The 12,668-nt window shown below is 32.5% G+C and overlaps 2 protein-coding genes across 3 annotated transcripts; one reads left to right on the top strand and one right to left on the bottom strand.

The window, feature by feature from the left end:
- Positions 1-141: 141 nt before the first annotated feature.
- LOC110705115 lies at positions 142-1,073 on the bottom strand. Its single transcript, XM_021882953.1, has one exon. The coding sequence runs from the start codon at positions 864-866 to the stop codon at positions 189-191; it is 678 nt and encodes a 225-aa protein (XP_021738645.1). The 5' UTR covers positions 867-1,073; the 3' UTR covers positions 142-188.
- Positions 1,074-2,703: 1,630 nt separating this feature from the next.
- On the top strand, positions 2,704-4,939 carry LOC110704915 (protein FAR1-RELATED SEQUENCE 5-like). 2 transcript variants are annotated; one of them, XM_021882724.1, is made up of 3 exons: positions 2,704-2,774; positions 3,756-4,373; positions 4,564-4,939. In XM_021882724.1, exons 2-3 carry the CDS (start codon positions 3,783-3,785, stop codon positions 4,879-4,881), a joined length of 909 nt encoding a protein of 302 aa, XP_021738416.1. In that variant the 5' UTR covers positions 2,704-2,774; positions 3,756-3,782; the 3' UTR covers positions 4,882-4,939. The 2 variants fall into 2 exon arrangements, with proteins under 2 accessions (XP_021738416.1, XP_021738415.1); XM_021882723.1 differs by lacking the exon at positions 2,704-2,774 and having other exon boundaries at positions 3,494-4,373.
- The last annotated feature ends 7,729 nt before the right edge of the window (positions 4,940-12,668 follow it).

The raw sequence follows: 12,668 nt of genomic DNA, 5'->3' as shown, positions 1-12,668 counted from the left end.
AACTTGTATTTTATACTAAAGTTTAAAACCCTTAAGGCAAACTATAGCAAATAACAAGTACACTACCATTTTCAGAAGTAAAACTGTACAAAAACCTTCCAAAAACAACTAACACCACCCTCCCCCCCCCCCCCCCCCCCCCCCCCCCCCCCCCCCCCCCAATCAAAGTAGTACTATTGTACAAAAATCTACTCTATAAGAGCAGAGTACTCTTCTTCTCTTAAAAACCTCTGTTGTCTAGCAATAAAGTTTTCTACTGTCTTTTGAAATTCTTCATTACTCATATGATCTTCAGGGTAATGACCTTCCTTTGCAACCTTACTACATCCACAACCTCTCAAGCTCTTAATCTCCGTGTTTGATCTTCGTAATCCACAGCACTTATTCTCTACTACCTTTTCCCTTCTCACCTTCTCTGACTTACTCCTGTGGTAGATTTTGATCACCTGCTGCTGTTCTGAAGTCGAAAAAATCATTGCCATCATCGCGTTTTCCTCTGGCATTACCTGTTTTTTAACATACTTTTGAACTGTCTTCATGTTCTTACGCTCTAATGAAGAAGTTTTTGGTGACTTAAGGTTGCTGTTTAGCTGCCCTGAGTTCACAAAAAGAGTGATCACAATCGCGTTCCCTAAGATGAACACGAACTGAGGGCTAACTAGGAAGATAGATAAGCTGTTGATGAATTCATTTGATAGCTGGAATAATGCTAAGGGTAATTGAAAGGATAGCCTTGAAATCACTGCAAGAATTAGGATGATTTCGAAAACTCGAAAAAAATGTGTGATCTTTCTTAGTTTTTGGTACCTAAGTTTGATGGATTTTGCTTTCTCTACTTTGATGTGGTTTATGTTTAAGGGATTCATTTGCTAATTTAGAAAGTTGAAGAGATTTTGCTAGCAAACTGTTTTGTTGCTAGCTTAATAATCTTAACCAAAAAGAGTTTGGAATATTGAATTTTGGGATCAAAACATAGTTTGATGAATTAAGTTTTTGGATATTAAGAGGGAAAATTATTGAAGTATGAAGGAGAAATAATGAGAAAAATGGTTGAGTTGGGTGCACAAAGAGTGAACGAGCCACTATATATAAAGGCAAAGGATATAAAGTAAAGTACACTAAGAGTAATTAGTTTTAGTGATATTTTTTAGAAAAATTATTTGAGTGTGGGTTTGGTATACACAATAGAATAAGGAACATCTTTTCTCTTTTAGTCACTTTTACTAAATCTATTATCTATGATTTGATTTATTGCTTATTTATATCTTTTTTAAATTTTAATGCTACCTCCTCCAAAGTTTTATTTTTCCCCATTGTTGAAATAATAGATGATACTCCATATTAGATGAGTAATTTTTTTTTTAAAATAAATAAATAAATAAATATTTCCATATATATAGGGGGAGGCTCATGTGAGAACACCTATCTTATATGAGAAAACTTTATATGTGAGAACACGTCTATGTTCTAATATGTTAAGGTAGATGATCTGAAAATAAATTAAACCCATCATCTTCAACCTCAACATTCTCTCCCCTCTCCTCACCAACACTATCCAATCTCTAATTCCTCTATCACGACCACCGCATATTCCATAGCCTTTATGCCGTCACCTCCACCGCCATCACTCTTTCTCTTCTCCCGACATCATGGCCAACACTCTCTCTCCTCTCCACGACGACCACTATCACCACATGCTCAAGAATTTCATGTGTTTTGTATCAACGTTTGAACAATTGTAGTTAAGAATTCAAGTTGTGAAGCTTGGAAAACCAAGCTTAATTAACAATTTTATATGTGAAATAATCAAAAAAAATTTCATCCAAATCAATCAAATTGGGCAAATTCTAGAATTTGAAATTTCAAGGAATTTTAATTGAATATAAGAAACTAAACAACAATTCATATGTTTTTGTTACCTTGGAAATCAAGAATAAACTGATTTCGAATTAAAATTGTTCTAAAAATTGTTACATATGTTCTAAAATATGTTGCATATGTTCTAAAACATATTGCATATATGTTCAGATTTGTTTTTGAGTTCAAGGGCTTAAAAGTTGAGTATGTATCATGTTCCAATTAAAACTATATTTTGAAAAGCTAAGTTTATTCTTCTAAGAACTATTTCATATGTTAAAAATCATTGAGTCTAGGTTTTAAATTTCTAGGCATTTTGTTCTAAACGCTATGCTACATAAAGTTAAGTATGATGTTCTAAATTTTTACTCACATGTTCTAATTCTTAAATCAGATGTTCTAAATTATTACTCACATAAATGTTCTAAATTATTACTCATATGTTCAAAAAATTTAATTTGAGACTCATGTTCTAAATTGTTACTCGTATGTTCTAATTTTTTGCTCACATGTTCTAAACGTAAAATCTGTTCTCATATAAGTATGAATTCTCACATATGAGCCTATTATTACCGGATCCCTCCCCTATATATACATATATATATAGGGTCGGGATCCGGTGAGAACCACCCTTTATGTGAGAACCCACACCTTATGTGAGAACAAATCTCAGCCGCTAGATTAGATGAAATCCAACTGCTGAGATTATAAGCATGCCTACAAGCTAACTTTCAGCATCTAATTTATCTCTCCCCTCTATTCTGTCTGCAATTCAAAGCTCATCAATGACGATTTACTTATCAATGGCGATTCACTGAGTATGCTCTTCTTTCGGAAAATTTCAGCGGTTTCTTTCTGCAATTTTCAACGGTTTCTTTTTGCAAATTTCAACGGTCGCAATTTCATCCACCATTGAGGTTTGTTCGTAATTTTAATTTTGAATTGCATGTTAATCTGAATATTCAATATATTTTGATTTTACATCTCTGAAAAATTTGGAATTGCATGTTAATTTTCGAATTGAATTACATGTTAATTTTCAAATTACATTAATCGAATTGAATGTTTAATTGCATCAATTATTTGATTGAATTGAATCAATTATTTAGGTTTGATTAATTTGATAGAGATTTTAATAATATCAGATTAAACTTTATAGTGATTGAATCAATTATTTATGTTCTTATTTTCAATCAAATTCAAAATGAGCAAATAAATTAAAATGAGCAAACCTAAATATGTATAATAGAACAAAGGGGATATGAAATGAGCAAAGTGGATATGGAATGAGCAAAGTCATATAAAAATGAGCAAATTGAACTTTGCTGTTATTATGTTCTTATTTTCAATCAAATTCAAAATGAGCAAATAAATTAAAATGAGCAAACCTAAATATGTATAATAGAACATTTAAAATGAGGTAACTACAATTAAAATGAGCAAATATTAATGACATTCATAAGTAATTCAAGGATCTATAAGTTTTGCAAATAATTGCTTGTAAAAACACTAAGTATACAGAATTGTGTATGTATGTGTGTGTGTGTGAGAGAGAGTGTGTGTGTGTGTGTGTGAGTGAGTGTAACAGTGTGTCTGTGTGTGAGTATGAGTGTGAGTGTAAGAATGATTGAGTGTAAGAGTTTATATATGTGGGCATTGGATTGCATGTTCATTTGACAAATGAGCAAACCTATCCCCCCTGCCCCCTCCTCTTTCTGCTTGCAATTCTGATTTCAGAAACTGATTTCAGTTATAATTATAGATTATGAAATTATTGAGTGTGTGTGTGTGTGTGTGTATGTGTGTGTGTAAGTGTGTATCTATGTCTGTGTGTGTGTAAGTTTGTTTAAGAATCTGATTTCAGTTCTAATTATTAAGAGTGTATGTGTGTGTTTAAGTGTGTTTAAGGAGGTGCATATTCACAAATGATGAGCAACAACGAACAAGTTGAGAGTCAATCAAGTACCATCACAAATGTGCCAACTACTCCTACAATAGTAGTTTCTCCTAAAGTAGCACCTTTGATCACTCCTGGAGGAACAAAAGAATGGCATCCAATATGCCCCAATGAGTTGAAACCAGCTATAGGGATGAAGTTTAATAATCTTGAAGAGGGCCTTGAATTTTATAAAGGTTATGCATTTGCTTCTGGTTTCAATACAAGGAAGTCTACAACTAAAAGACAAAGAAGAAGCAAAGAATTAAAATATCAGTATATCTTGTGCAATAAGGAAGGATACAAAGAAAAAAGAAAGACTACTGTAGAAAAAGATTTAAATAACAAGGAAGGGGAAAACAATGAAGAAAAATCTTCAATCAAAAGGAAGAGACTCGTTACTCGTGTTGGGTGCAAGGCACATATTGTCCTAAAGCATTGTGATGATAACACATTCATAGTGACAAAATTTCATGAGGGACATACTCATGCACTTTATACACCTAGCTGCAATCTATTCCAAAAAGAAGGAAGGAAAATGAACATTTTACACAAAAAAATAATTGTGAATAATTCTAAGGTAACACTTTCAAATTCTCTTATGTTTCATGAATTCTATGTATGTTCTAATAAAAGTTGTTTGCTCATTTGACAAATGGGCAAATAATTTTTTTTCTCATTTGACAAATGAGCATTGAATTGTTTGCTCATTATAAAAATGAGCATTGAATTATTTGATCATGTGACAAACTGTTTTGTTCTTTAAATAGGTGAATATTGGTCCCGTTACAACTTTTCGAATGATGAAGGAAATTGTTGGAGGATATGAAAACATTGGTGCATCTAAGGAAGATTTCAAAAAATTTCATAGAGATTTAAAAGCATACATTCAAGGAAGCGATGCTCAAATGTTCGTGGATAATTTTACCAACAAAAAGCTGATGTGGAGCGCTTTTTTCTTTGATTTTGAGATGGATGAAGATTATTGCCTTTGTAGAGCATTGTGGGCAGACCCCCTTTGTAAAAAGAGTTATGCTCTATTTGGTGATATGGTATCCTTTGATACCACATACCAAACCAATAGGTAATTCATTTATGTGTTATTACTAGCTATGGCTGAAATTAATGACTTTGTTTTAAATAAAATTAGTTTAATTGCTCATTACTTCTATGTGGAAATTGAATATCCCCATAAATCTAATATTCTTTGATAAGAGTATGTATATGGGCATTGAATTGCATGTTCATTTGACAAATGAGCATTGAATTATTTGCTCATTTGACAAATGAGCATTGAATTGTTTGCTCATTTCACAAATGAGCATTGAGTTATTTGCTCATATGAGAAATGAGCATTCAATTATTTGCACATTTGACAAAAGAGCAAAGAATTGTTTACTTATTTCACAAATAAGCATTGAGTTATTTGCTCATTTGACAAATGAGCAATCGATTATTTGATAATTTTTCAAATGAGTATTAAATTATTTGCTCATTTAAACTTTATTTTGTATGTGTAAACAGGTACAACATAGTGTTTACTCCATTTACAGGCGTTGACCATCATAAGAATTGCATTAATTTTGCTGCTGGTTTCATAGCAAAGGAAGATATCGTGTCATTTGAATGGCTGTTTAGATCATTCCTCAAGGCAATGGGTGGGAATGAACCTACTTGTATGATCACAGATCAGGATCCAGCAATGAAAATTGCTATTAGAAGTGTGTTTAAGAAGACTGAACATCGGCTCTGTATGTGGCACATAATGAAAAAGTTACCAGATAAGGTGGAGAAATCAATCATGCAAGAAGAAACTGGTTTCCTAAAAAAATTATGTGCTTGTGTTTGGCACCTTGAAATTGAACCTGCTGAGTTTGAAGAAAGGTGGAACAAGGTGATGATTGAATACCACTTGGAACAACATGAATGGTTAGGTTATATGTACAAGATAAGAGACAAGTGGATTCCGGCCTATTTCAGAGATGTGTTACTTGGAGGAATAATGCGTACAACATCAAGATCCGAAAGTGAAAACAACTTTTTCTGCTCCTTTATCAATCCTCATGTGTCACTTGCTGAGTTTTACTTGAGTTATGAAGCTGCAATTGATGCCCAGAGACACACTAAAGGTCAGAATGATAATGATTCAAAGCACAAATATCCTGAGTGCAAAACACCACTAGGGATAGAAAAGCATGCCTCACATTTATATACTAACTCTGTCTTTTATGATTTTCAATACGAGGTTGAAATTGCTTGTTTTTCTTGTGGTGTTGATGAATTGAAGAAAGAAAATGAATTGGAAGTTGCAACAGTAAGTGAAGGAAATCGGACTAGAACATTTGATGTTGTGTTTAATCCAACTAACTATGACACCACATGTTCTTGCAAGCTATTTTATAGGCAAGGAATTCCATGTAGACATACGATTTGGGTTTGGAAAGCAAAAAGGTTTGAAACCATTCCCGAGCAGTATATGCTACACAGGTGGACTACTATGGCATTAAAGAAACCAATTTTTGACTTGGGAGGAAACCTGTTGGAGCAATGTGCTAATATAATAGACAAGAAAAAATTGTTAAATGATTTATAGTCAGAGATACACACTTGTGTAAGTTTGGCAGAAGGCAAAGATGAAGATATTCAAGACCTTGTGATAAATCTTCAAGGAATAAGAAAGGGTTTGGAAGCAAAGAGGATTGCAAGAAATAATGAAACAACAGCTGGAAGTGCAAAAAACAAAGAGCAAGACATTGAGCTATTTATTGGAGCTAGTGTGCCAACTGAAATAATTGTCAAACCTCTAAAAGTTTCAAAGAATAAAGGGACTGGAGTTCATGTATCAAATGAAGAGACTTCAAAAAAGAAAGCGACTGAGATTGATGTGTCAAATGTTGAAACAAGAGGTAGAAGTGCAAAAAGGCTTAAGGGAGAAAAAGAAAAGGCTGTAAAGCAAAACCAAAAAAAGAAGAGATTATGTAGAGGTTGTGGTGAATTGAGTCATCATGATATTAGAAATTGTCCAAAAAAAGTGTAATGGTATTTTTATATACATATAAGATTTTGTTGAATTTTTATATTTAATAATATATTATTAATTTTGAACTAATCATAGTTTAATGCTTTGCAATATTGTTGAATTGAAAATAGAACATATTCAAATTAGTGACTTAATATTTGTTCATTTCTCGAATGAGCAATAATTCCTTGCTCATTAATAAAATGAGCAAATAGTTAACTACTCATTTTGTCAAATGAGCAAATAATTATTTGCTCATTTGGTAAGTGAGCAAATTAGCTATTATATGAACTTGGAACAATTGCACTCTTGTTTCATCTCCCAATCCAAAATCAGCTCTCCTTGGGTCAAATGAGCAAACATATCTTTTCTCAACCATCAAATGATCAAGTAATTCCTTGCTCACTTAGCAAATAATCAAAAAAGGTAAAAGCTCATTTCTTAAATGAGCAAAAATAGTTGCTCATTTGTGAAATGAGCAAACATTTCTTTATTCATTTATCAAATGAGCAAGAAATTCTTTGAACATTTATCAAATGAGCAAGAATTCATTGATCTATCATTTAATGAGCAAACATCTGTTTGCTCATTTAACAAATGAACGAATATTTCAAATGAAAACGGCTGTATATAACAAGGTATGTGAAGTAAAAACAAAAAAAAGATTGAATTTTAATTCAAATATAATCATCACTATAGTAAAAAAGGGTAGGCTTCTATTGGTAAAATCTGTTTATAAATCAGTTTTACATCATTCAAAGACTACTTAAAAGTAGATAAAATCTTAATTTACCCAATTCCCTAAACCAAAAAAGACAAATCATCACTACTGACTATTTAATTCCCTAACATTCAGCTTTCTTCAGTCTTTTGCTCTTTCTTCCTTGAACTTTTTCTTCTTCAGGCTTTTCTTTTTCAGCATTTTCTTCTTTGTCAGCAACAGAAACTTTACTTTGCTTTTTCTTCTTCTGAGCAATTTCTTTAACAGATTGGATAGTGTTCACTTCACTTGTAATTATTCCCAGGGTGTACTTTTCACGAAGTTTAGTCAAGATTATCAGCTGCAAAACAAATAACATAATCAAACCCTATACAATTAAGGAGATTTCAATAACATGAGCAAACATGTAAAAGTAACACCACAAGTTGCAGTTGTAACTTGTAAGGCAATGGCCTACGGTATTGCTAGATTAATGGACCATAGACCTCAAAATTAAAGTAAACATTTGATAGGAATCCTTGCTCATTTGTCAAATGAGCAAACATTTCTTTGCTCATTTGATAAATGAGCAAGTAATTTCTTGCTCATTTAGCAAATAATCAAAAAGGTAATTGCTCATTTCTTAAATGAGCAAAGAATTAGTTGCTCATTTGTGAAATGATCAAACATTTCTTTGTTCATTTATGAACTGAACAAGTAAATCCTTGCTCATTTGTCAAATGAGCAAACATTTCTTTGCTCATTTGATAAATGAGCAAGTAATTTCTTGCTCATTTAGCAAATAATCAAAAAGTTAATTGCTCATTTCTCAAATGAGCAAAGAATTTACATTATTTTTCTTCAAACCAGGATCCCACTTTGCACAACCCATGTATGTTTCCATGAGTCTCATCACTGCAACTCCACAATGCAAATGATTTTTATCCGAAGACTTCCATGAACCATTAATCACAGAAATTTCCATCCGCTTGATATCATTTGCCAAAATAGAACTCTGCACATTTCCTTCACATTGAATAAAGTTTGAAAAAGCAGTTCTCTGAAAACAAAAACATCAAATGAGCAAACATAATAAAATCTAATCATTCAAGTAAAAGAAACAAACATAATGTGAATAGAGATTAACTATTAAGCCATACCAAATGTTTTAAAAGTTGTTTATGATCTCCAACATCTTTGTTATAATCAAAAAGCTCGATATTACCATTCAGTGTGGTAGTGTTAAAACATACCAAATAGTAATGATCTTCTTCATAAACTGGGAAGAAAAAAAGTTGAATATCCTTGTGTGGTACAACTGATTTCATGTACAAATTCTTAGCAACCTCAAAAAACATCTTATTCCGATGGGCAACAGAATCTATCTCATAGTGAATAAGACAGTCCTACATGTTAAAGAAAAAAAATTAATTACAACAAAAAAAACAAAATAATTCAATAAAACAAAATAAATGAAAGAATTTGAACTTACGGTAGCACTAAGGTCAAAAAAGAAACGAGCAGGAGAATTTGGATCTCTAAACTGCTCATTATAATTCAGAATGCTACACCAAGCATTAATGATCTCTGTATCAACTTTATATTTATTATAAAGATTATCAAGATGTACTCTCAAAATTTCAAGACCATTCTCTCCATTAAATACTGGTTCACTGCATAAAAAGAATAAAGAAAGTTAGTATGTCTAAAACAAATGGAAGTTAATGTACAAGATAATAAATTCTATAGATAAAAAAAATACTTACAAACGATTTTTATCATCAGCAAACATTGCCTTCAAGACGCTCATCTGAACTGGTGATAATGGATTGTAAATTATCATAATACGGGACTTAAAAGGTGATCTAAGAAGCACTGATGGCTGGGGTTTGCGTTTCTTTGGAATAGAACTCTTCTTTTCAGTATCACCTTTTCTCTTATGCACAATTAAAGCTTCTTGAGCATCAGAAATGAGATCTTGAGGATTAGCAATCAGAGCATCACCAACAACTTGAGAAGCATCAGCAACAGAAGCACCAACTTGTGCACTGACAGAAGCAACTACAGGTTCAGTAGGAGCATTGCTAGGGGGAGAATTAGTTTCTTGAGAAAAGACTCCTAAACTGAATGTAGGAGTTCCAGATCCTTTGGCAAGTGAATGTCCTGAAGCAGATTTGAAACTTGAATCTCCAATTTTTTTGAACACATTTTTAGCAGCCCTATCTGAACATCCAACATCAGGGATACAACTTGCTATCTGAACACTTTCAGAAGCAATCTTAGTAACATCAATGGGTTCCGATTCATTTGGATGAACAACCATTGCATTGAATGAAGATTCATCATGCTTTGTGTTGCTTGAAATTTGAGAAAACCTATCCCAAGCTTCAATTACTGCTGGATCTTGCCAATACTCTTCATCTTAGCTAAATGAAAGAGTATTATCTTCAGTCAAAGTTTTGGAGCTCATCTTATGCTCATCACAAATGCCCATGGCATCTTCCTTCAACTTTTGTATCTTCTCGTTGTTTGGAAAATACTTGATGGCAGTTTCATGTTTTTGACTGAAATACATGTATGCCAAGACCAGGTTTGTAGATGTTGTTGCAACCTCCATAAGGCATTTCTGTAAAAAAAAAAAAAAAAAAAATACATAAATAAGATAAATATAAATGAGAAGAGTAAATATGGAATAAGAAAAGTGGATATGGAATGAGCAAAGTCATATAAAAATGAGCAAATTGAACTTTATATGAGCATTGAAGTTTTTGCTCATTTGACAAATGAGCAAAAAATTAATTGCTCATTTGACAAATGAGCAAAAAATTAAGAACTATAATGCTCCTGCAAATATCCACATATTTATCATATATGAGTTTCACAAGATTGCAGTAACCAAAGACCAACATTTACATAAAATACTTTTTCTATATTCATGACATGCATATGAGTAATGCAAAAGCACACATATGGTCACTTGCCTCTATGCATCATACTGAGAAGAACTCTAAAAATAAACAAAAAATTAATATTGGCTTCCAGAAAACTCATATAAATACCTTCTTTGGATCTTGTTCACTTTCTTCATTTTTTGTACGAATTGGATCAGATTGTTCCTAAAGACAAACATAAACAAAACAAAAAAAAAAGAAAAAGAAAGTTAGAACAAGTTGAAACCAAATATCCTAACAAATATAAACCAAGCTTACTTATAACACATAACCAATTGCATAATTTGCTCATCTGTCAAATGAGTAAAAAATTATTTGCTCATTTTAAATATGAGCAAGTAATTGCTTACTCATTAGACAAATGAGCAAAAATTAGTTGGTCATTTCCAAAAAGAACAAAGAATATTACAGTATATATGGTTACCTTATTGGCAACTACTTGAGTTTCCACTTCAGAAGGAATGAATTTTTCCTAAATAAAAAACAAAAAAGTTAAAAAAGTAGGATAAAAAGAAAAAAAAAACAGAAAATTATAGTTAAACACCATTTTAGGCTGTGTAATGCTAGAAGAACCAGCATCAAGCTTTTTAGCACGAATATTTCCAAGCCTCCCTTTAAAGAGTTCCAATTTCTCACGTGTTGACAGCATAGCTGTTGTCCACCCTTTCAAGATTGGAATTTCACGTGCAGCTCGAACTTCCTCAAGTACAAATTGATCAACATATAATAACTACAAACAAGTAAATTAGTAAATTAAAAATCAACAAATAATTAAGAAATACTACATTAAAAATATACAAAAATTATAGTAATACCATAAGAAACAATAAAGACCCAGGAAAAGCACGAGTTGGACGTTCTTCCCATAAAAGCTTGCCCTTCAGGAGAGAATCAAGGATATACTTTGACCAATTCAAGTCCTTGATTTTATCAACATCAGAAAGAAATGTAAGAATATCAGAATTAATATTCATGTTTTGTTTCCTTGACAAAAAAATGAGCAAAACAAAAGAGAAATGAGCAAATAGAAATTTAACTGAGCAAAATAAAATAGAAATGAGCAAACTAAATTGAAAATGAGCAAATTGAAAGTAAAATGAGCATAATAAAAATAAGAAGACTACCATCCATCAGTGTAGACACACAAAGAACTACAAAGTTCCGTTTGAACATAGCACCAGCTGACTTATGCTCCTTCAAAAACTCTTTAAGCTCCCCTATTTTGATAGAGAGTGAGTTGCTTTGGAATTGCTTTTTCCATTGTTGAATGACTTTTTTATTTCTGGAAAAATGATTTTTATCAATCTCTATGCCCCCTATTGGCAACCCAAGAACTTCATGCACATGGTCTTCAGTAATACGGAAAGGATCAGAATCAGGAATATTTAATGAGCACGTCTTAGCATCAAAGTGCTGCACCAACCATAAACCCAACCGCAAAGGCAGTTGGGTCACCTTCAAAAACTCCATCGACCCAAATCCTATATCCCTAACTGCTTTCAACTGATTTTGTGAAAGTAAAACTGATTCCATAACTTGAACAATGGATGAGGGTGACATCCGACTATGCAATGTCCCATGAATGTGAGACTTCAAACCTTCCACTTCATTACCTGACTTCAAAACTTGCAATTCATTGCTGGATTTCATCTCCACTACCTTAATCATTTGTTTTTCTTTCTTTAATGTGTCCTTTAAAACCATTTTTCCTTTGTCATTAGAAGATCCTGTCTTGAAACTCATTCCTTTATATTGTGGCTGTGTAGAACGACCAACAACTCCTAATTGTGCTGGCCCTGCCGCATCTTCGTCACCACCAACAACTCCTAACTGTGATGCCCCTGCTGCATCTTGGTCACCACCAACTCTTAACTGTGCTGCCCCTGCTGCATCTTGGTCACCACCAATAACTCTTAACTGTCCCGCCCCTGCTGCATCTTGCTCACCAACATTAACAGCAGAATTTGTCTCAACAGATGTCCTGCTCAACAAAATAGGTATCCTTGATGTCAAATGAGAAAATACTTAGCTACTAATTTAACAAAATGAACAAAACTTAAATGCTCATTTCTCAAATGAGCAAATACTTAGTGCTAAAATGAAAAACAAAACATAAAATGAACAAGTTATCAACTACTTTCAAAGCTGTGAAGAAGTTAGAGAACTTGTTTTTAAACTCAAATTCTTTCTCACTGATATCTACTT

This window comes from Chenopodium quinoa, unplaced genomic scaffold (assembly GCF_001683475.1).
Source record: "Chenopodium quinoa cultivar QQ74 unplaced genomic scaffold, ASM168347v1, whole genome shotgun sequence".
NCBI lineage: Eukaryota > Viridiplantae > Streptophyta > Magnoliopsida > Caryophyllales > Amaranthaceae > Chenopodium > Chenopodium quinoa.
The sequence above is the reverse complement of the archived record's forward strand: the minus strand, read 5'-3'. Positions and strand labels throughout refer to the sequence as shown.

Bases quoted from the DNA above. Each gene is read 5' to 3' on its own strand.
- LOC110704915 (XM_021882724.1), top strand. From the start codon at position 3,783: ATGATGAGCAACAACGAACAAGTTGAGAGTCAATCAAGTACCATCACA. The intron at 4,374-4,563 runs GTAACACTTTCA...TTCTTTAAATAG, and splicing joins TAATTGTGAATAATTCTAAG to GTGAATATTGGTCCCGTTAC.
- LOC110705115 (XM_021882953.1), bottom strand. From the start codon at position 866: ATGAATCCCTTAAACATAAACCACATCAAAGTAGAGAAAGCAAAATCC.